This window comes from Cydia fagiglandana, chromosome 12 (assembly GCF_963556715.1).
Source record: "Cydia fagiglandana chromosome 12, ilCydFagi1.1, whole genome shotgun sequence".
In the NCBI taxonomy this organism is placed as follows: Eukaryota; Metazoa; Arthropoda; class Insecta; order Lepidoptera; family Tortricidae; genus Cydia; species Cydia fagiglandana.
In genome coordinates this window covers 17,688,344-17,712,758 of record NC_085943.1, presented here as the reverse complement: position 1 = coordinate 17,712,758, position 24,415 = coordinate 17,688,344, and the positions used below count along the sequence as shown (strand labels likewise).

Genomic DNA, 24,415 nt, shown 5'->3' with positions numbered 1-24,415 from the left:
AAAAATGCAGAAAAAGAAATAGTTAATTAAAAAGAATATTTATTTGTTTCAACCTTTTCGTGCGTGCGTGCGCCATGACTGTGTGAAAGATTGGTAGTTAAAAAATGTACCCAAATATTTTTTTTATTCTTACCACGAACCGGGAATCAAACTATTCTTAAAGTACAATCAGCATCATATAGTAGGTAGCATCCAAAGTACCTATTCAAATAGTTCGGTACGCCATACATACCTATTATATGGTGTACCGAACTATTTGAATACTTTGGATGCTACCTACTATACGACGCTGACTGTACCTACTGGATTCTTCTGTTATGTAAGAATGTATACGTATTTGGTTAAGAAAAAAGGTACGGTAAAGGTAAGGTAAAGGTAGGGATTGCAATCCGGTCCGGCGGATCCGGTAATCCGGCCGGATCCGCCACATTTTTCAAGATACCGGATCCGGCAAAATTCACCGGATCCGGTCTAGGATCCGGTAAAGTGAATCAAAGCGCTAAAATATAAAATAACAGCTTAAAACACTGCTAAAATTTTAAAGTTCTCGCCAATATTCGAATTTTCTCGCTCGCAAACAGCAACACAACAACTTGTTTGTTAGTTGACGCCAGTCTTCTAGCCGACGAAATATGTGTACCTAGTCGTAGCGTTGAGATTTCCGTGCACCGTAAGTACTGGATTGGTTTATATTCAATTTATTGTGTTGTTTCATTGTAATTTAATGTACATGTTCTTTCGTTTTATTTTGTACAAACCATTATAGCCCACTTTAAGACACAGGTTTTTGGGGTATCCGAAATACTAATACTTGTACATAATTATATTAATTATTAAAAAAGTGGTTAGGATTTTGCTGATTAAAACTAGTCGGGGTTTCTGCGGTTGACCTGACGTTTAGTAAAAACAATATCTGTGGAGGTTCGAAGTAAAGAGGTATAAAAAAAGAGTCCGTCATAAAGCAAGTTCGAACGGGATAGTCTTATATGGAACATTCAACCATAAACACTAACTATTCATTCTCAATTAGTCATAAAACTTTTTAAGCTTTACAGGCCTGATTTAGTTAATATGTTTTATCCTTCTTACAAATACATAAGTCAAAATGAAAGATAAAGACCAAAACGAGAAGATCAAAACTATTCATAGCTAATTCAGGCCAGTAACGCGTTTATAAATAATGCCATAAACCAGAGAGTTTACTTATGGGATAGATGCATACTTACAACATGTTATTATATAAGGCCATATACAGAATATACAAAATAGGGATGTTGACCATATTTTAAAAAATATATTGAACTCCATGCACGAAATAAAACGCAAAAGGGAAAATTACGCAAAAGTCGGCGTAGGGTCCACTAGCAAATTCAGAGGGTCTACTTCGAAATGCGAAAATCGAAATTTCGTTATCAGTCTCTAATGCTCGAATACGCAAGAGTGTTAAAGAGGCAGAAAACGAAATTACGCGGTAAGCCCTCAGTATGTGCTAGAGGCGCCCCCTACGCAGAGTATTGCGTAATATTATTCTATTTCCCTGAATAGGGAATATTACTCGAAACTCTGCGTAGGGGGCGCCACTACCACAATCCATCACAATCTGGGGGTCTACCGCGAAACACGAAATTTCGTTTTCTAACCTCTCTATCACTTTTCATCATCACCATCCTCACTTTGCATATTCGAACGATAAAGAGGCAGATAACTAAATTTAGATTTTCGGGTTTCCCGGTAAAAATATAATTAAATTGTTGTAAACAACATAAAATAAAAGGTTTTTAATTTTTATTTCATGTATGGAAACTTTTAGAAAGGGACAGAGATTTTCTTTGTGCATCGTATTCTGCATGTTTTCCTTTTTTCTTAAGAGTCAAGTGAAAATAAACTTTAGAGCAATGATAATAGAGTAGGTATACTTCACTTATTGATTTAAATGCCAGTAATGACTCTTGTTAGTATAAAACCTTCTTTTAAAGTACTTTAAATGACGGAATGAGGGATTAGAGTGATGCGCTCCACTCACTATCAGTATAATGTCATTATTTTGACATTTCTTCAAAAATATTAAAAATGTTTAATAACTTCATTATCGTCCATCATTCTTTCTGTCATTTCTCATTCCATCATTCTAACCAATTCACTGTCAGTATAATGTCATTTGTAGTATCATTACTTTGACATAACTCCAATACTGACGGAAATTATTAAAATAAACTTCATTACTTGCCGTCATTCCTTCATGACACTCCCTACACTATCACTAAAAACGTCATTCCGTCAAAGTAATGTCAGTATCCATGATAGTGTCGGGGCCGTAATACTAAAATCAATTATATTTATAGGTGAATAGAATTCAATTTTGGTTTGTGGTAGCCACTGACGAATTACCCTATTGCGATTGAACTTTTTCACCCGGCACGTTTACGGAACTCGATATCGAATAGGGTAATTCGCCAGTAACTGGCCACGTTTAGTAACTGGCCGCCCTAAAGTAAAAATTAATTCTATTCACCTCTATATAGAATTCATTTTAGTAGCTATAAGGTTTCAATAACTGGCTACCTTATACTAAAATGAATTCTATTTATAGGTGAATAGAATTCATTCTTGGTTTGGGGTGGCCAGTTACTAAAAGTGGCTTGTACTTGTTACCCTATTTATGTACTTAGTGGTTAATACTAGTATCAAGTAAGTACTATTTTCTTTTCAATAAAGCTTAAAAACAAAGTATAGATATGACATATATAAATATTAAACGTCTTTGTAAGGCAGGATTACACAGAACATGACCCATCCAGTCACGCTCCGTGATTGTTGAGATATTTAGGGTTCTAGCTAAATTTGACATTCTATAGAGTAAGAGTAAGTATGAATCAGGGAATGCAATGTAGATCTCGAAATTTCGAGATCTCGCTAGATCTCGCACGTATTTTCGAAATGTAATCTAGTTGACAGGAAATCTCGATATATGCAATCTCGGTCGAGACCTTGATTAATATTTTGAGATCTGAAACAAGATTGAAAGTGAAATACTTTGTTTTAATTAGTATTTTTGCCCTTAGATTCATGTTGTTCAGGCAGTGCTATTATGTGTCCGGCTTTAGCTCTATTATTGTTACGTAAAAGTAAAGTAAAATTTTTTATTGATTTTATATTAAATGTCAATTTAATTTGTTGTTTTTATTTTCAAAATATAACATGACGTACCTTAAATAAGTAGTATGTCGGCGGCATATCGTAAAATTGGTCAATTTGACTATATTTCAAATATACGTCATTGTAGTGGATACGGCCCATATTTGACTACTGGTATAATCAATAATTACTAAAGAGGTGAATGCCTGATTGTAATTTTTATTGTCCTTATGTGTATTAATCCTTAAACAAAGTTGGTGCTATATACAGGATAAACATTTTTCATACAAAAGTTCGTTGACCTTGCGGAGGCGCTTACTCCCTTTTGATAGTAAAGTCGTCATAATAACTTCTTATCTTAAACCCTAAAGGCAACTTTTTGTCAGTATTAGAAAACCAAAATCCAAAAAAAAATTTCGCTCCACCCTAATGCGTACTAAAATAACGTAGCGTCCAAACACCTATTATAGTCTGTCAAGAAATTTCATTGGTTTTCATTGTGCCGCCGACATATATTTTTTTTTTTTTACTTAGAACACAAACAGTCATAATAAACATATTACATATGTTGTACACAGTGTACAGAACCGGAGAGGTGATACAAACAGACCTGGAGGTTCATTGAACACAATATTAATAAAATATAATTTTTAAGAAAAAAAAACCGACTTCTATGGGGGCCGGTGAAAGATTATTGTAGATGGTACACTATGTAGAAAAGGAGGTAAAACCACCCACTTTTTTACTAGCATTTCGCTTCTGTGAGGGTCGTAGTTCTAGCCTAACCTAACCCACTTCTCTGATAGCAGTTCAGTTCTGTGAGGATCGCAGTTCAAACCTAACCTAACCCACTTAACGGCCCATGCGGTGCGGTGTACGGGGGTTTAAGCGGGAGGGGCTAGTAAGATTGGCATCATCATACTTATATACTTACACATTTTATGGTAGGTAATCATAGTGGTTTATTTAGTTAAGGTATCCTAGTGGTTTTCCGGGTCAAGGTCCGGGTCCGAGTCCGGGTCTGAGTCCGGGTCCGAGTCCGGGTCCGAGCCCGGGTTCGAGTCCAGGTCCGGGTCCGGGTCCGAACCGGATCCGAGTATGAGTCCGGTTCTGGGTCCGAGTCCGGGACCCAGTCCAAGTCAAAATCGAAATTCGTAATCACCAAATGTGTACTATGCGTTGTTGAATAGTTCTATTCTGGTCATCATCAGCAGTTCCATTTCATCAAATGCGACAGTTTTTAATGTAAATGCTTGATTTTATGATGAAAATACAAAAAAATCTATGCGTATTCCTTTAATATTTGAGGAGTTCCCTCGATTCCTTATGGATCCCATCATCAGAACTCGAGCTTGACAAAAATGTGGCTTAAAAACTTAACTTGCTTAACAAGCATAACGAAGAGGAAAAATCGCCAAACGTGAACTATGCGTCGTTGAAGAGTTCTGTTCTGATCATCATCAGCAGTTCCACTTCATCAAATGCGACAGTTTTTAATGAAAATGCTTAATTTTCTGAGGTAAATACGAAAATCTCTATACGCATGCCTTTAATATTTGAGGAGTTCCATCGATTCCTTATGGATCCCATCATCAGAACTCGAGCTTGACAAAAATGTGCATTAAAAACTTAACTTGCTTAACAAACATAACGAAGAGGAAAAATCTCGAAACGTGAACTATGCGTCGTTGAAGAGTTCTGTTCTGATCATCATCAGCAGTTCCACTTCATCAAATGCGACAGTTTTTAATGAAAATGCTTAATTTTCTGATGTAAATACAAAAATCTCTATACGCATGCCTTTAAGATTTGAGGAGTTCTCTCGATTCCTCATGGATCCCATCATCAGAACTCGAGCTTGACAAAAATGTGCATTAAAAACTGAACTTGCTTAACAAACATAACGAAGAGGACAAATCGCAAACCGTGAACTATGCGTCGTTGAGGAGTTCCGTTCTGATCATCATCAGCAGTTCCACTTCATGAAATGTCACTCTTTTGGATGTATATGCTTAATTTGATGATAAAAACCCAAAAATCACTATATGTATGCCTTTAACATTTGAGGAGTTCCCTCGATTCCTCATGGAACCCATCATCAGAACTGGGTTTTGACAGAAACGGGACCAATCTGTATGCATATACATTCAATCAAAAAAATAATTTTCAAAATCGGTCAGATATGAAGTAACAAACATAAAAAATAAAAAAAATAAAAAAAATAAAAAAAATAAAAAACATACAACCGAATTGATAACCTCCTCCTTTGGGATTTGGAAGTCGGTTAAAAAAGGTAGATAAGAACAACGTAGTAATTTAAAAATACATAGGTAACTAGAGTCTGGCTAGCCAAAAATTGTTGACAGATATTTCGTTGTTGTATCACCAATTGTCTATGATTTAAAAAAAAGCTAAAAGTCAGTTGTCAATTTATGTCATTCATTCAAATTGTTTGCGGTTTTTATGGGGTTTATTTTAAATAATATTAATAATTTCTATGCTGAGTGAGGTTCACAAACTATTATTTAAGCTCGTAAATAATTACGACAATGTGCGAAGTCGACGTGTAGCGTTGTATAATGAAAAAGTGCAATGTTTACAACTTCTAACCAAATGTAAACAAATTAGGAGGTTGGTGCTCTATAAATATTTTGATACTTTAAGTACTAGTTCTAACATTTGCCGATTACTTTGAATAAGTACGTGAATTTATTAATGCCTGAATCTCATAAATAGGACAAGTGTATAAAGAAACGGATAAATCAAAAGTTCTGAAAAATATGGAACGTAAACATGTGTGTTTGTCGTTGACTGTACTTTAAATAGTGGTAGAAATTATGTGAGCTGACTTTGAGTGCATTAAACGTTTATTTAGCTTATTTCCTTAGGTACCTTACTTGTGCACAGAATATCAAAGATATTGTCTAGTATCAAAACTATAATTCCTACTGCACAAAGTGTGATCAGCCCAAGATTTTTTGAATTTCCCGCCAATAATTTAGGTAAAATTTCAGTAGCCAGACTCTATAAGCATACAATCTCAAGGAACAATGAAAACAAGTTAGGAATTAGGTACTAAAAGAGTTTACGTCTCACAAGCATTTTTAGACTAGACAAGGAATTATTAAAAGGATCAATATCGAACAAATGTTTATTATAGAAACTGGGGACTCGTCTGAAAAAGGTATGTCTGGCATAGTTCTTACGAGAAAAGCTCACATGGAATAAAGATCTAGGACGTAAGGGGAGACGGGGACAACCAAACGTCACTAATTTTAGGAGATCAGGACAGTTGATGTTACCTTTTAGAATTTTAAACAGAAACATAATATCTAAGTAATTTCTACGATTTAGGAGAGAAGGGGTACAAAAGTGATTTGCCGCTAATGATGAATTTTCAAAGTATGTACCAGTTCTGTAAGCTAAGGATTTCAAGAAAATGTTTGTATATGTACATATATGGAATTCTTAGAATAATATACATTTTTATGTTACAACTACTTACACCAGATTTTTAATTAGGATATCCACAAGGCAGGCTTCGTCAGGTGGCTAATTCTTAGAGATTTTTGATTAAAATAGCACATTTTTAGTTACTTTGTCAAATTCGAACTCGTCGAGATATTAATCTCGATCTCGAAAGTGTAACTCTCGAGATCTCGAAACACCCAATCTCTATTCGGATATATCGTGCGAGATCTCGAATCGCCACTCTTGGTGCGAGTTTGCATTCCCTAACTAGGACCCTAAATTGCTCGACAATTTTATTACGGAGCGTGACTGTACCTAAAAAGATTTGTAAACCCATAACCATGCAATAAAATATTTTTGATTTAAATTTCAAATTTTAAATATTAGAATCATAAAGTTCAAAAAAGATTGTATAGGTAAGTATGTAACTTCAAAAATATGTTCCCACTCAACCCAAAACTTGTGTCTTAGGATGATCTAAATATTTTCACACAAGACGGTTTATCGATAACTTCTTACATCACTAGATTATCGACATTAAATGTCGACTATTGCCCATCCCTTCTCTGTCTGTGTACGTATTCAGAAACTTGACTCCACCCCTAAAATTAGTGCGATAAGAACAACAGCGGCTCAGGCGAAAAATCCTGCGTAAAAATCTCAAAAATCGAGGTTTCGTACTCGACTGTTTCCTCCTCCAAAACTTAACCAATCCTAACCAAACTTGGAAATCTAATTATTAAGAAATTATCTGTGTCGGACCGTTTTGCTTTTTTGGTTAGTTGATATCAGTTTTGAATACCACGCCTCTCATTGCGGCATAGTCAATTAGGCCATTTTGGCCATTTTCGAAGGGCTCTAGCAAAGCAAAACGGTCCGACACAGATATTAACAATATTAATCTGTGTTGTAAAAATCATTGCTCTAGCTTCAAAAACCACGGAGGAAATAGTCGAGTACGTTTGTATGGGCAAATGACCACTCCTGTTGGGTCTTAAGGGGCCTCTCGGACCCAGCATAGATATCCATTATCATCGAGATCTGGCCGAAAATAAAGAAAATCAAGAAAGCGGTTGTTTAGTTAAATTTCGACTAGGGCTTGCAATCCGGATGTACGGATTACCGTTTTATCCGGATATCCGTCCAATTTACTATCCAGATTTAGATGAGGTTGATATCCAGATAAAACGATAGAGAGTTATTTATTGATAGAAACAAAGAAATAAATTAACAAACATAATAAAACTTACAAAAACTATAGGTAAAAAATTTGCCCCAGATCGCCGTCAACGGGCAAGGTGCCCAGAAGGCTGGCCGTATTTCCCCGCTGTATAGCGATGCTAATACGCTGGGCGAAATAGTGGCCAGCCCTCTGGTCACCAGAAGCCTCTATTAAGCGCGCCGACAAGTCTTTGTACAGTCGACGCGCACTTGGCCCCCACGGCCCCAAAGTTTCGACACCAAACGCCGCAAATATGTAGCTGCTTCCCAGAGCGGCATATTTACGGCGCTTGAGGCTTTGAGGAAGCCGCAGCGCCAGCAGAATCTTTGGTGCTTGGACCATGGGACGGTGCCAGGGTATCAACGCAGGTAGCGTCCCAAACTAGCGACCGACCCATGCTCCAAGGCACCAGTGTCATTCCGTCGGGCCTCTTGCCATCATCCCTGGCCAGACCGCTGGGCTCGAGGACTGCAGGTACTTTGGCACTAACAAGAGCCCGACGGAGGACATCATTTATACTGGCATGGCGGGGGATCCTGCCAGCGCTTCGAACACATGAGAGGCCATGGTGGCCAAGAATGTCCACCGTGGTGCCACATTGACAGCGATGTGGCTGATTGGTAGATGCCCCTAAACGTAAGCTAGCTGCTAGGCGGAAGGTAGTGTTGTCGAGAAAAGTCCCAATGTTTGGAGAGGGTAGCGCCTACAGGCACAGACCTGACTCCCACTCTGCAGTCGCAAGGAGACGAGCTCGGTCTGTCGAACTAGGTGACGTATCTAAAAGGTTTTTCCGTACTAGTTGACAGAGCGGCTCGTCCCACTGCCTCTGCGAGCAGGGGTTTTCAGGCAACCTGTCCCAACACAGACCGTTGGGACAGGTTATAGACCAGACGTTCTTGGCCTCGGAGCAGTGCGCGACCTCCATAGATCCAATAGAAGGACCTAGTATTTTCCCTATAAGGCTTTGAGCACCATGCACCGAGGACAAGAACGCAGGTAAGGATACACAAGAAATTTTGCGGATGCCCAGGCCGTCAAACCTAATGGGTAGGCTAGCCTGGGTCCAAGACCTTTCGTCAAAAGAGATGTTAAAGATGGATGTGAGTGTTTCAACTACCAATGTATCTAATTTTGAGACCAAATTGGGGTGTTTCCAAAGATGGGTTCCGCGAAGAATATACGTGAATTTTGGAACGAAAAGACAATGCTTAATGATGGAATAGGCTGAATGTAGATTAATTTTGGCCAGGCGGTGTGAAGTCGCTGTAAAATTTTGAATTTTTGAGTCAACGAAATTTTCAAAGGATTGGTCTAGGACGGGGCAGCCAAGGAGGTGAAGCGATTCTTTGTTTACAATTTTGATGCCAGGGGCGAGTTGTCTAAAAAGGTTGATTGTATTGTCCTTGTCCGGACAGGAATCTGTAATAAAAAGTTCGCACTTTGAAAAATTTAGTGAGAGGCCAATTTCTTTCAGGTCTATGTTAATTTTTTTTAAGTCCTCGAGGACGGAAGTCGCTTCGCCGCCGAGGGTCCCGTCATCTAAATACCATATGTTCAATTTTGAATTTAGTTCCTTAATTAAAGGATGTATAGCGAGGCTAAAAATTGCCGGGCCGAGCGGGTCGCCTTGTTGACAGCCTACAGAGGATGCCAGAACGTTACTATTATATAATAATTTTGTAGGCGAATTATAGCATTGCCAAAGGAATTTATATATCAAAGGAATTTTGTCTTTTATTTGGGTCAACAAGGCGCCCCGGTCTACGGAATTGAAGGCATTGCAAACATCCACCTTCAGCAGGACCTCTCCTGCATTATGCTCAAGAAATGTTCGCACAGCATGCACGGCAGCTTCACATCCACTTTTTGAGCCAAACCCCAGTTGGATAGGCTGAAGTTCTGGGGTGAGCTTGGAAAGGATGGAGCGGCAGGCAATTTTGGCGGCAAGACGTCGGAGCGTGGTGCCAACTGCAATGGGACGGATGCCTCCATCTTGTTAAAGCACAAAGGTTAGCTCCATACAGGACGTCCCTGATATCGTCCGGGACCTGACCGGCCAGCATGATATTCACAAGACACGTCAGGTCTTTTAAGAGAATTTCCCCAGTTTCACCACACCCGCTGCACGGGAGATCTTTCAGGTGCTGAGGAGTCAGGCCATCCAGATCTCCCGCAGAGCCATTGGGGAAAGATAATACGGCTCCAAGGACATCTTGTGTGGTAGCAGTAAGGTTTGGATCACCAGGCAGTGGGGGATCAGGCAGGCAAAGGTTTGTAGCTGGAGGTGGATGCTTGCTGTGTGGGTTTCAGAGTTAGTTGGGGCTACTGCATCGTCAGAAAACAGCAAGCGGGCGGCACCTTTTATGTCGCCATCGGAAACTTTAGTCTCTACTTTTTTAAATAAATTGTTGTTGGAGTTCCTAAAATTGTGAGAAGTGAACTGAAATGAAATATCGCTGCAGCAGTTGTCTTTTACTATTTTCGTGAGTGATTTTGAATGTTTATCAGAACTTATATGGAGGACTTTAAAAGTGAATGAAAGCAAGTGTTCCCAATTGCGCGTGGAGTTATCTGATAGGATTGTTTTGATTGAATGGCTCAAGGATTTGGCAACTGATACTCAGGCACCGCGTGGTATCCGCTTTAATACCGGGCGCGAATTTTTTAAATCACTAAGGATTTTGTGAAAAAAAAATAATAATAACAGATAAAACTAATAATTCGAATACCATTTATGACAAAAATATCATTCAATGTTTTAAGAAAATTATTTCAAAAACGTTGAATATTATAACGTAAACGATGTATGTTGATTTATTTATTTATTTGGATACATTTTTACGGTATAAAACTTCAAGTATTCGAATTATCCGTTTTATCCTGATATCCGGATAGTAAAATTATAAGTATTGACGACCGGTCTGGCCTAGTGGGTAGTGACCCTGCCTGCGAAGCCGATGGTCCTGGGTTCGAATCCCAGTAAGGGCATTTATTTGTATGATGATACAGATATTTGTTCCTGAGTCATGGGTGTTTTCTATGTATTTAAGTATTTGTATATTATATATATCGTTGTCTGAGTACCCACAACACAAGCCTTCTTGAGCTTACTGTGGGACTTAGTCAATCTGTGTAAGAATGTCCTATAATATTTATTTATTTATTTATTTATTATTCGAAATATCCGGATACAAAAAATGGACGGGTAATGCAAGCCCTAATTTCGACTCACATTCGTGTTAAGGGGCCTCTCAGACCCTCAGATATCGATTGTCATTAAGATCTGGTCGAAAATAAAGAAAATCAAGATGGCGGCCGTTTCGTGAAATTTCGACTTCAGATTCGTGTTAAGGGGCCTCTCGGACCCTCAGATATAGATTTTTATCAAGATCGGGTAGAAAATAAAGAAATATAAGATGGCGGCCATTTCGTGAAATTTCGACCACAGATTCTTGTTAAGGGGCCTCTCGGACCCTCAGATTTTCATCAAGATCGGGTCGAAAATAAAGAAAATCAAGATGGCGGCTATTTTGTTAAATTTTGACTTCAAATTCTTCTTAAGGGGCCTCTCGGACCCACAGATATCCATTATAATCAAGATCGGACCGAAAATAAAAAAATCAAGAAAGCAGCCGTTTCGTGAAATTTCGACTTCAGATTCTTATAAAGGGGCCTCTCCGACCCCCAGATATCGATTTTCAATAAGATCGGGTCGAAAAAAAAAAAAAAAAGATGGCGGCCGTTTCGTGAAATTTCGACGTCAGTTCGTGTTAAGGGGCCTCTCGGACCGTCAGATATCCATTTTCATCGAGATCGGGTTGAAAATAAAGATGGCGGCCGTTTCGTGAAATTTCGACTTCAGATTCTTATAAAGGGGCCTCTCGGACCCTCAGATATCGATTTTCAATAAGATCAGGTCGAGAATAAAAAAAATAAAGATGGCGCCCGTTTCGTGAAATTTCTAAGTTAGTTTCGTGTTAAGGGGCCTCTCGGACCGTCAGATATCCATTTTCATCGAGATCGGGTTGAAAATAAAGAAAATAAAGATGACGGCCGTTTCGTGAAATTTCGACTTCAAATTCTTCTTAAGGGGCCTCTCGGACCCACAGATATCCATTATAATCAAGATCGGACCGAAAATAAAAAAAATCAAGAAAGCAGCCGTTTCGTGAAATTTCGACTTCAGATTCTTATAAAGGGGCCTCTCCGACCCCCAGATATCGATTTTCAATAAGATCGGGTCGAAAATAAAAAAAATAAAGATGGCGGCCGTTTCGTGAAATTTCGACGTCAGTTCGTGTTAAGGGGCCTCTCGGACCGTCAGATATCCATTTTCATCGAGATCGGGTTGAAAATAAAGATGGCGGCCGTTTCGTGAAATTTCGACTTCAGATTCTTATAAAGGGGCCTCTCGGACCCTCAGATATCGATTTTCAATAAGATCAGGTCGAGAATAAAAAAAATAAAGATGGCGCCCGTTTCGTGAAATTTCTAAATTAGTTTCGTGTTAAGGGGCCTCTCGGACCGTCAGATATCCATTTTCATCGAGATCGGGTTGAAAATAAAGAAAATAAAGATGACGGCCGTTTCGTGAAATTTCGACTTCAGATTCTTATAAAGGGGCCTTTCGGACCCTCAGATATCGATTTTCAATAAGATCAGGTCGAAAATAAAAAAAATAAAGATGGCGCCCGTTTCGTGAAATTTCGACGTCAGTTTCGTGTTAAGGGGCCTCTCGGACCGTCAGATATGCATTTTCATCGAGATCGGGTTGAAAATAAAGAAAATAAAGATGGCGGCCGTTTCGTGAAATTTCGACTTCAGATTCTTATAAAGGGGCCTCTCGGACCCTCAGATATCGATTTTTATCAAGATCGGGTCGAAAATAAAGAAAATCAAGATGGCGGCTGTTTCGTAAAATTTCGACGTCAGATTCTTATTAAGGGGCCTCTCAGACCCTCAGATATCCATTTTCATCAAGATCGGGTCGAAAATAAAGAAAATCAAGATGGCGGCCGTTTCGTGAAATTTTGACTTCAGATTCGTGTTAAGGGGCCTCTCGGACCCTCAGATATCGATTTTTATCAAGATAGGGTCGAAAATAAAGAAAATAAAGATGGCGGCCGTTTCGTAAAATTTCTATTTCAGATTCGTGTTAAGGGGCCTCTTGGACCCACAGCACAGATATTGATTTTCGTAAAGATTGAGTCGAAAATAAAGAAAATCAAGATGGCGGCCGTTTCGTTATTCGACTTCAGATTCGTGTTAAGGGACCTCTCGGACCCTCAGATATCGATTTTCATCAAGATCGGGTTCAAAATAAATAAAATCAAGATGGCGACCGTTTCGTCCTCACTTGAGATCCGCGTCTCTCGGATCGTCACATATCGTTTTTCTGAAAAAAAAAATTATGGCCGTTTTTCAATTTATCATTTCTATAAATAAACACCAACACATCGAGACACGGCACAATTATCATACAATTCAAAACTAGGCGTCAGTAAATATTCGTAATTGGAATGTTCTACATCGCGCTATCGAAATTTTTCCTGTCGCGTATATATACCTCCGAGTCACTTCTAGGGAGGATGGTCGGGGAGGCGGACACTGGCATCCGACCGAGTGCCGCTGGCAATAATCAACATTATTAGTCACACTTAAAGGTGCCGACCGATTGCCGCTGGCAACAATCAACATCATTAGTCACACTTAAAGCCCGCCCCGCGCGCTCTTACGTATAGGGCGCCTGCGGCGCCCCTCACACTGAAAGGTCGGGCGAAGCCCGACATTCAGCGCGCTCCGCGCGCTCTTACGTACAGGGCGCCTGCGGCGCCCCTCACACTTAAAGGTCGGGCGAAGCCCGACATTCAGCGCGCTCCACGCGCTCTTACGTACACAGGCGCCCCTCACACTTAAAGGTCGGGCGAAGCCCGACATTCAGCGCGCTCCGCGCGCTCTTACGTACAGGGCGCCGCAGGCGCCCCTCACTCTTAAAGGTCGGGCGAAGCCCGACATTCAGCGCGCTCAACGCGCTCTTACGTACAGGGCGCCTGCGGCGCCCCTCACACTGAAAGATTCAGCGCGCTCCACGCGCTCTTACGTACAGGGCGCCGCAGGCGCCCCTCACACTTAAAGGTCGGGCGAAGCCCGACATTCAGCGCGCTGCGCGCGCTCTTACGTACAGGGCGCCTGCGGCGCCCCTCACACAGAGAGGTCGGGGAAGCCCGACATTCAGCGCGCTCCGCGCGCTCTTACGTACGGGGCGCCGCAGGCGCCCCTCACACTTAAAGGTCGGGCGAAGCCCGACATTCAGCGTGCTTCACACTTAAAGTTCACATTTAGTGCGCTGTTCCATCAGGGCGCCTGCGGCGCCCTTCACACTTACAGGTCGACGGTCGGGCTATCAGCGCGCTCCGCGCGATCTTACGTACAGGGCGCCTGCGGCGCCCCTCACACTTAAAGGTCGGGCGAAACCCGACATTCAGGGCGCTCCGCGCGCTCTTAAGTACAGGGCGTCTGCGACGCCCTTCACACTTACAGGTCCGGCGATTTAGCTCGCGCTCTTACATACGGGGCGCCTGCGGCGCCCTTCACACTTAAAATTCGGGCGAACCTTACTACCGTACTGTTATTTGTCATTTAAACTATTTAAAGGGAGCACACACCTTTAAACCCCTATCTTATAGTTGTCAAGACAAGTCTTTAGTCTATTCCCCAAAAAATAATTTGTGCATACACGCAGTATCTTTTTCACGATTTTACGATACTTCATGTAATGACCACTTAAAAAATATTGAATGAAATACAGTGTTGCCAACCTTATTTTAAATGTCATCTCTGACAAATAAGTGAACCATAAACATTTTTTGAAGTGGAAACTTCTTTAGCGGCGCTGAGCACTTTTTGAGGTGGGGAAAAATTTCTAAACTCGATTCAGCGTAACGCGTAAAGGCCCCAGTACACAATGGGCCATCGCCGGCCACTCCAAGAGACGGGTAAATTTTTGAAGAGGGTGTTTTTTCGACATTTGTATGGCAATTTTTTATTTTTGAGAAATCTGATTTTTAATCATCGTTTTAGGAAGGGTTCTTAACAACAAAAAATATACTGTACGAGGCACCTCTGTACTTTTTATAGTTAGCTAGATATGGACGTTTAAAGATCGACATTTGTATGGCACTATTTAGCCATTTGTAAGGCGCTTTTGACAAGTATAAGGCATTTTTTCGACATTGTATGGCAGTATCAACATGTATATGCCACTATTTATTATTTTTGTTGCATTTATAAGACCCTGGCGACATTTGTATGGCACCTTCTCGACATCTGTATGACACTATGTCGACATTTGTATGCCACAATCGACATTTGTACGGTCAAAATAGCCGTATAAATTTCGCCATACAAATGTCGCGACATGTCGCCAATAATATTTTTTAGCGATATTTCCTACAAAATACAACCGATTTACTTATTTATTTTACTTTATATTTTAACACTATATTTGAAACTATTACTATAAAATAAACATTTTTATTTTAACTGCGTACCAACGTATTAAGCGTCCATACAAATGTCATTGTAGTCGTACCAAAATATATCGAAAGAGATTCTTATCTGTTTTTAAATAAATTAAGCTGTTTCCGGGTCCATATTCGATGTCAATCGATGCCCAACTAACCACACTATTGCGTCGTAATTGTAATCTAATAATATATATAATTTTTGAATCGACATGTCAGGAATATAAAAATGTACCATTTTATGGCTCCTCTACACGATGGGCCAACGCCGGCTACTCCAAGGGACGCATTTATACGTTAGAGGGAGCAAGTGATATTGCTATCTCATTCTACCGCAAGGCTGCGTCCCTTGGAGTGGCCGGCGATGGCCCATTGTGTACTGGGGCCTTAACGTAACGCTGACGTCATGTGTCACGGACAATGTTATTCACCATAAAACTTTAGTCATAACATCCGAGGTCGTGGACCAGTGTGCAAAAGCTGCCATACACCAGAGTTTCGCTTCTGACCAAAAATGTTTTACTCGAGACATAAGATCTTCGATAAGATGTCTGCTCTTTGAAAATTGGAATAAATCATGGCAGCTCTCACGTAGAGCCAAGGGTCAACTTACACTACGGTAACTTGCAACCAAATATCCCTCCTAAACCATGGTTTTTCAAGCACAAAGGCTATTCTAAGGTAGCAACTTCGAATATTATCAGATTACGACTTGGACACATTTGTTCGCCAGTGCGCCTGGCCAAGATGCGAATAAGGGACAGCTCTATCTGTGAATGTGGATTGGACGAAGATACTACTAACCATATACTTTTGGAATACCCCTTATACGTCATCCAATATATAATTTTCTCCCACGTGAGATAAGCCGTCCAATAAATATTAACTTCCTCTTAACTCTAGTGTATTGTATTATATAACTTTTTTTTTTTTTTTATTATGAATGGGCTTACTCATGGCCACAGACTAGCCGAGGCGTAGACGTGGCCTACGATGGAGCGAGCTTGCCCAGAAGGTGCCTGTTCACTCTTGATTTGAAGGTTGCCGGGTTATAAGAACACGGAAATATAGACGCCGGCAGGGAATTCCATTCCTTGGCAGTTCGCATAAGGAAAGTAGAAGCAAAGCGCTTCGTGCGAATTGGTGGAATATCTACCATGTAAGGATGGAAACCGGCCGTGCGTCTAAAAGTCCGATGGTAGAATGGGGACGGTGGTATAAGCTCGTGTAGCTCTTGGGCACACTCCCCGAAGTGCAGCCTGTAGAATACCGACGATTTGGTGATATCTTAAATAAATTCCTGACTAAGAATGAGTTCAAACTGTGAAGTATGAGTATACTGACAGGTGATGGATCTAGTAAATGTTATAATAACTTTAATAATATATACAATTTGAATTTAATACTTTTTTACAACGTTTCAAGTTCCTAGCTTAAAATAAAATTTGCACCCGAAGACAAACTTTCATCCCCTTTTTAACCCCCTTAGGGGTTGAATTTCCAAAAATGTTGCAATTACTTTTTTTTGTATTCTGCTATTATGCCTTTCTAAGACTACAAGTTATTTTCAAAAGTCGCTGAACAAATGTTGATTAGTATTAGGAGTACCGCCTACAGTTAATTTTTTTGCTCATATTACAGGCCACACCCGGTATATAGATTCATTCTTTTCCCGCTCGCACCCTTCATTTTTGCTACGTCTTGATTTAAAAATATTTGTTAAATTTACAATTTTACTTCAAAGTAAGTGCTTGGTCGTAGAAAAAGTATTGTATGCAACGTTGTGTTGATACATTTTCCATTTGATAACGGTTCTAAGTAACCGTGACTTCTTGGAATAGATTTCATATTTGAAGAGTGCCGCCACTTTCATGGTACGGTCGAAAGTATTAATTTATGACCCATTTCGTACCTTGCCACAGTGACAATATTTATGAAAGTCGCTAGAGACCTCATACTATTGTAACTGTGACAAGGTACAAAATGGGTCATAAAAAACTGTCGCCTACAAGTAAGACGTGCCAAACAATTGATAGCACAAATAAATTCATTTCCAAATTATATGCCTTTAAACACGTCACATCCTGAATTGTTAACGTGCCTTTCATAAAAGGAAGCCAGTTGAAAGCCGAGACAGCACCCGCAAAGCCTGCGATAGTACAAAACGATCTTATCAACAGACGCAATATGAATCCAACCATTGTTACTGGATCTCCGTTGATCCCCTTTCTACTTCTATAGCTCCTTATAACTCTATTGTGTGTAGGGACGCGGCAGATCTCACTTATTTGGATGATTCGCTGTATTGCATGCTCGGGAGAAATAAACGTCACGTGTCATACCTGTTACCTACATTTTAAAAGCATATTTTGCTATTTGTCTTATCATCACGACTATTCGAAATATCTGGAGCCAAGGGGTGTATTCGGCCATGTAAACTACGATACAAATTTGATTTCAATACTAGAGGGTCGCTGAATAACTTTTTCGTACCTACTGACGGTCTGAATTTCGAGGAATGAATCCTCGGAACTAATACCGGACAGACTGAGTAGATAGCGATACTGGATAATTATATCAAATTAATAAGAAGTTTTAGTTTTATATTCCTGTTTATGTCCTCTAATAATTTTTATTATTAAATGATTTCTATACAAAAAATACATTCGAAGATAACTTACGTTTAATCCAGATTTGTCCCCGTCACGAAGATTTCCAATTTCAATGCAATTTTCAATAAGTGTTTATTAACTAACTAAACCTAGACTTAAAACTATGAGGGCGCCAGGAGAGATTTTGTCCGGTGTTCGACAGGGTTTCTTTGCCTACCCGCTGCCTTTCTGACTAGCTCAGTCTATGCACACTCTGCTGTGTGTCCATCGAAAAGGGCATTACGTTACGCTAAAACGAATACAATTAAATTTATTCTAACTGCAATGCTATACTTGATATTTGATTTTTACAAAACTTATCCTATGACTTACCTCTTTTGTGGAAGGGATATCCAGGTCCACGTGACCTTACCAGTCCACAGTCACATGAATTGACTTGTTCATTACAAGCATTCCCTTTTGCGTTACTTATTAATCTTATTATGTCATCATCATCATCATAACTTAAGAGCTTTGCTCTTGTCGGTGGAGCAATCGCCAATCATTTTTTTCTTGTGCCAGTCTTTTAATTTCCACATACGACGCATTATTTTTTATTTGGCTGAGATAAGTGATTCTAGGTCTCCCTTCTTCTCTTGTCTTTTCAATCCTGCCTTCCAGGATGTTTAGGAAAAAGTTATCATGCCGTATAAGGTGTCCTAACATCATGCCTCTCCTATTTCTTATTGCATTTAACAAGCATCGCTTTTCTCCTATCATACTCAGGACCTCTTCATTCGTCTTCCTTTCCGTCCAGCTAATCCTCTCCATCCTCCGCCAACACCACATTTCGAAAGCCTCCAACCTTTTTCTATCTTGTTGTCTCAGTGTCCATGTCTCACTTGAATACAGCGCAATGCTCCAGATAAACACCTTTATCAATCTTTTTTTGGCTATTTTTGAAATGCGTGCCTTAAGCAGATCTTTTTTGTTATTGAAGGCTCTTTTAGCCATAGCGATTCTCTGTTTGATGTCCTCGGTGCATCTAGAGTCATTGGTTATTACGCTTCCTAAATATTTGTATTTATTGACTTGCTCTATTGGTGTGTCCTGTAATATGATGGATTTGTAAACTTTAGGGCGTTTAGATGCTGTCATGATGCTTTTTGATACTGTAAGAGTTTTAGTTTTTTTGCAATTTATTTTAAGTCCGAATTGATTGAAAACTTCATCCATTTTTGAAACCAATTTTTGTAATTCACCCCGGTCATTGGCAAATGCCGCGATATCGTCAGCGAAACGTATGAAATGAATTTTGTGCCCGTTTACCTTAACCCCTCCCAAATCTGACTCTATTATAATTTTTATGGCTTGCTCTATGAAAATGTTAAAGATGAGTGGTGATAATGGACACCCCTGTCTCACTCCTTGTCTGATTCTAGCTTTCCCTTTTTCATCTCCTACTTCGATAATGGTCTCCTGGTTCTTATATAGTTCGTAAATGATCTTCCTGTCCCTGTAGTCAACTCCAATTTCACGCAGGATTGGCTTATTATGTCAGTCTTCAGGTATGTCAATGTATGTCAGCGCCTTGTCTCAGCGGTCAATTTTATTACCTTCAGAGTTAATACGAACAATACAAATAAGATCCGGTACCTAATAACTTAATAAGAAATAAGTCCTTACCCATTGGAGCTTGTGTCATTAGTACGGTTATGATGGTTACGCTTTTGTCGTCTGTTGTGTTATGCCTCGCTACTGAACGTACTTATTAGAAAGTGGCGGTCACGATGACATGCGTCATAAGCGAGAGGATTTATTGGCAAAAACTTATTTTATTCCTCATCTGAATACTCTGGAGAATCCAACCGTAGACCTGATTGGTTATGACAGTTTTCGGGAAACAGGACGGCGTTAACTGAAGACGCGGGGAACGGAGTGCTATCCCCGTGCCTCAGCCCGAGCATGTGGAGCGTGACGTGAGCTATCTCGTGCGGCTCCTTACACCCGGGCGATATCAGCACCACCTGGACAAAGGCTCGTGAGTAGGTCAAATCGTTGTCCAACAATTTTAGTTAATGTAATGAAACAACTGCAATAGAGGTGACATTCGGACGGCCACGCAGCAGCATTAAGGTGACAGTCCATTTCCAACGACAGCTGCACTACTGTTCATTTTACTATGGAAATTGACAATGACAGCGACGCGTTCAGTACCGGTAGTGCAGCTGCGGTTGGAAATGGAATGTTGACGCGTTGACGCGGGCGCTGTCACTGCCAATTTCCTTGATAAAATGAGTGACGGAACAAACATTATAATTGCGACAGTAATGCTGCTGCGAGGAGGAGCGTCACTCATTATTACAAGGAAATTGTCAGTAACAGCGTCCACGTCAACGCCGCAATAGTAATGCCGCAACAATAAGGGTCTCCTCAACGAAAAAGTCGTCGACGCGTTGCCGATGCGAGCCGAGCCGAGCGACAACTTTTTCGCTCTTATTGTGTACTTAGACATAAAACTTTTTGCTATCGGCTTTTTCCGATTGCACCTCGATAATATTTGGGGAGTGATGCAGCTGCCATCCAAATGTCACCTAACTCCTAAAAAGAACCAATAAACAGTAAACACACCCGTCGGCCAACCTTAACATCAATTGACGCGTAACAGCAGTCTTCCAGGGCATTTGAGTAGGTATAGTAGAGATAATAATAGGTGTTCCGGCTCTCCGCCATCGCGATGGGGCTGCGCTGGTTAAAGATCAAGCAAGATTGGTTTTGGATGAGCTCGTGGCCTTGACGGATAGTTTTTAGAAGACGGTTGGAATCTGAAAAAAGATTTAGGATTTAGAGGTATTTTACTTGTCTTTGGTAAGGTAACTTGGATTGGAATCGATCCGGATTAGGATTCCAAGTAAACTGGACGTTCTTTTTTCTTGGAGGATTCAGGACGACAGTAACCGCGTATTCTTGTCGTACCCTACAATATCTTTCTCAATTGCGAAATTTTCCTTGTACTAATTATGTAAATAGTTTGAAGCCAATATTTTTTCCGAAGATTTAACATAAAAAAATTGATACACCTTTACTAATTGGTACTAGATGAGTATTTTTTTGGATCATAATTCGTTATTACTCATTAAAAATCCAGCACGTTAACAAGCATTGACTTTGAAACAAAAAAATAGGTTTATAGTAGTGTACCCTATAATAGACGTGGAACCGGTAATGGGACAAAAAACCACAAATCCTCTAAAATAAGTATTTAAAAGTAGTTTATAAACACTAGCTGTATATTATCATAAATAAGAGTCCTAGAGCTGTTTCAGTTTGAAGTTTTATTAAATTTGGTTGTTTTTTAAGAAAGTGGCACCAACCCAAAAGTTGTCGTGTCACTGAAAAAAAATACCACTACGAATTCTTAACAACTTCGCTAAAAGAGGTGAGTTAATTTATTAAATTTAGTATGAAATAATACTTGATGAAAACTAGAATGTGTTTTGTTAATTGCATTTACCATGAGATAAGGTATACAACACACTATGTTGTGGCTCCACAGATGTAATAAAATAGTGGTATTTGGCCCAATCCCATTATAGGAGCTGTAAAACTACATACCTCCTATGCTGGGACAATTTACATAATGATGCTTGCCATGCCATAATTTCATGTTTAAACAATACAAAAGTAAAATGTAGTTACGAAATATGTCAACCAGGAGGTATGCTCGGATTTCGGATTAATTAATATCGTTTTTCCAAACTTTCATTTAACTTGCCCTGTTAGTTAGTGTGGGTCAAATCTTGGTAGCTGAATTTGAGCCACTTTCCGATTTCCGATTGAGTTGAAATTTTGTAATCGTAATTAAATATGCAAATCCGATGATAACGCAATATTATGATAACATGGACCTGATCTGATGACCTATTTCAATATTTTATACTAATAGAGCAATGTCCATTATAGGGGGGCCCATTACTGGATGGAACTTTGGTGTCCATGACTGGAGAAAAAAGCATAGTTTTAATCTGTTAAGTATGTGGAAACTCATTGCAGTATCTTTGATACAACACGCCTGAAACATGAAAAACGGATAGGACATTCATCTTTTAACACGCTAAGCCGGTAGACCATTTACATCTATTAAGGAAATATTACAAATACTCCAAATTTCCTCTTAAATGTCCCATGACTGGTGCTGTTACTATAAGTTTAGTTTTAATTTTAGTGCCTATATTAATGTTAACTTTACACCAAATAGTCAAAAGTAATACCTATTTATTTTGAAAATTTAATCCCTTTTAAATACTCCGTAATATCGACACTGTCAATAAAGATTTAATAATGATGGACGATCAGGGGTACTTACTGATGGCGTAAAAATCAAAAACGAAGGGTATTATCCCGTCCGTCCACTGGCAAGGGAAATATTGAAGTATATTACTATTCGTCCCTGGAAAAGAACCAAACAAAGATTATGTAAAGTGTTATTTAGGTACATGAATCTTTCCTAACGAATCTGCATACGGGCGTTACTTTTAACACAGGTTTCAAGGATAGAAGGTCTCATTTACTACTCGAGATTGACCGGATGTATACGGCAATTATGACCGAAACTTGTGTTGCATAGTTGAATAAATATAGAATTAGACCAAGAAAAGTCTATTACGATTTTAATAGCACATGCAGTGCAAATGTTGCTTTAAACGTCAAACTTCTATGAAATTACGACGTAAAACTGCGTATGCTATCAAAATCTTTGCAGATTTTTCTTGGTACAACTCAACATAATTTGCAGCGGATCGTTATTTTACGAATTGTTACTTTACAAGATGTTAGATCAACAAAGGGCGTTAAAAACTATAAAATATTATAGGACATTCTAAATATTATAGAATGTAGGCAAGATAAGGTCAACTTACTATTAGGATCATTACTGCCCAAGCAGGCAGTTGTGCTATTAACCCAGCAACTAGCCAATAAGATGGACGTTATATAGATTTCATCAGAAAACATGGAAAACTAGGCAGTGTTAGGTACCTATTTTCTTCTAAAATGAAAGTAAAGTCACGAAAACTCCTCAACAAAAGTCAAGGGTCGTGAATTAAGTTTTTTTACTGGTAACAACGGCCTCGATAAGTGGAGAATATGGTTCACGATCGGTCAACCTAAAACAAAAGTTTTTCTTTTAAATTACTTCGGACAGAAAGGACAACGCTTTCAAAATGGCTGCTGAGAGTGTGCCAACTGCTTAGTAGTGAGTTGTGAGACAAAATTTCCTAATATTTATGAGAGTGAGTTTCGAATGTATTTTTCCTGTTTTTATAACTAAATACAAGCAAAAATGAGGCATGCTCCTACATTTTCTGAAACAAAAGGAAATAATTTCGTGGCAAATAATTGTATCAGTCATTTTTGAATAAGCAAAATGTACATTATATAGTGCGTCAAGCAAATCTTGTCAGTAGCAATGTAAAGCAAACTAAAGTAGGGCAACACTCAAAGAGTAGTATTGCGCTAAGAAAAGCAGCAATGTACAATGTACATCGAAACAAAACTTTTTTGTCCGCTGAGCGCGCCTTGTCACGTACGTCAATTCAAATTGTCACTCGCGGATCCTCTATTGAAAATGTTTGAAATTGTTATTAATACGTATGGACGGACAATTTAAAAGCAGTGTGTGATGTTGATAAAAATGATTAACTAATTTGAAGATCTCAAAATAAAATTGTAAGTGGACTATGCCGTTAAACAAGAATGTATGAATAAAATCATTGCTTCAGCAGGTAGATGTCATACTGGATTTTCATATTTTATTAGATTTCTCAGTTGGCACTGTAGGCATTGTAGGCACCTTAGCTTTAATTAAGCACAGTCTTATTTAATATATTGGTATTTAATGGTGACACAGCAGAAATATCTCTTGAAATAGAATCGATTCAGAATGTGAACATTGTAAACCATTTGTAAACAAACAAGATGATGGCTGTCATTCGCGATCCACATTCCACAGATAAAACACAGATGACACGCGATTTTCGAATTATTCGAACACAGTGTTGCTAACCCGCGATTTTTCAAATTTGCCGCCGTTTGCTACTGACAAGATTTGCTTGACCCAGTATATTTTACATGTCAAAATAACATACGCAAGAGAAATAATAATATAACGTCTCACTTTGTATTAATATTTTGATGTAAAGTTTTTCATCTCTCATAATAATTATAATGGTATAACTGCCATTAAGTAAAATGATGTAATAGTGACAATTAGGCGTATTTTAATTATAATAACAGGTTATGCCTTTGATCTAGTTGTGTTATGGATATGATAATTATGTCATAATCAAAAATTATGTCTGTAATTATTAACCTTTCGTATGTCTAAGCGCACATTGCGCGCAGAGAAGATGGCCGATGGGGTCGAAAAGTGCTCGAGTGGAGACCACGGACTAGCAAGCGCAGCGTAGGACGTC

General features: G+C 39.2%; 1 protein-coding gene across 2 annotated transcripts; it reads right to left on the bottom strand.

Annotated features, from left to right (window-relative positions):
• Positions 1-19,674: 19,674 nt before the first annotated feature.
• On the bottom strand, positions 19,675-23,254 carry LOC134669698 (uncharacterized). Of its 2 annotated transcripts, none has more exons than XM_063527377.1 (4): positions 22,862-23,254; positions 22,309-22,392; positions 20,586-20,767; positions 19,675-19,969 (listed from the first exon to the last, which is right to left on the bottom strand). In XM_063527377.1, exons 1-4 carry the CDS (start codon positions 22,953-22,955, stop codon positions 19,778-19,780), a joined length of 552 nt encoding a protein of 183 aa, XP_063383447.1. In that variant the 5' UTR covers positions 22,956-23,254; the 3' UTR covers positions 19,675-19,777. The 2 variants fall into 2 exon arrangements, with proteins under 2 accessions (XP_063383447.1, XP_063383446.1); XM_063527376.1 differs by having other exon boundaries at positions 20,574-20,767; positions 22,862-23,253.
• Between the last annotated feature and the right edge of the window lie 1,161 nt (positions 23,255-24,415).

Bases quoted from the DNA above. Each gene is read 5' to 3' on its own strand.
- LOC134669698 (XM_063527376.1), bottom strand. From the start codon at position 22,955: ATGTTTTCTGATGAAATCTATATAACGTCCATCTTATTGGCTAGTTGC. The intron at 22,393-22,861 runs GTAAGTTGACCT...GTTCTTTTCCAG, and splicing joins GGGCAGTAATGATCCTAATA to GGACGAATAGTAATATACTT. The intron at 20,768-22,308 runs GTAAGTACCCCT...ATCTTTTTTCAG, and splicing joins TTTTGATTTTTACGCCATCA to ATTCCAACCGTCTTCTAAAA.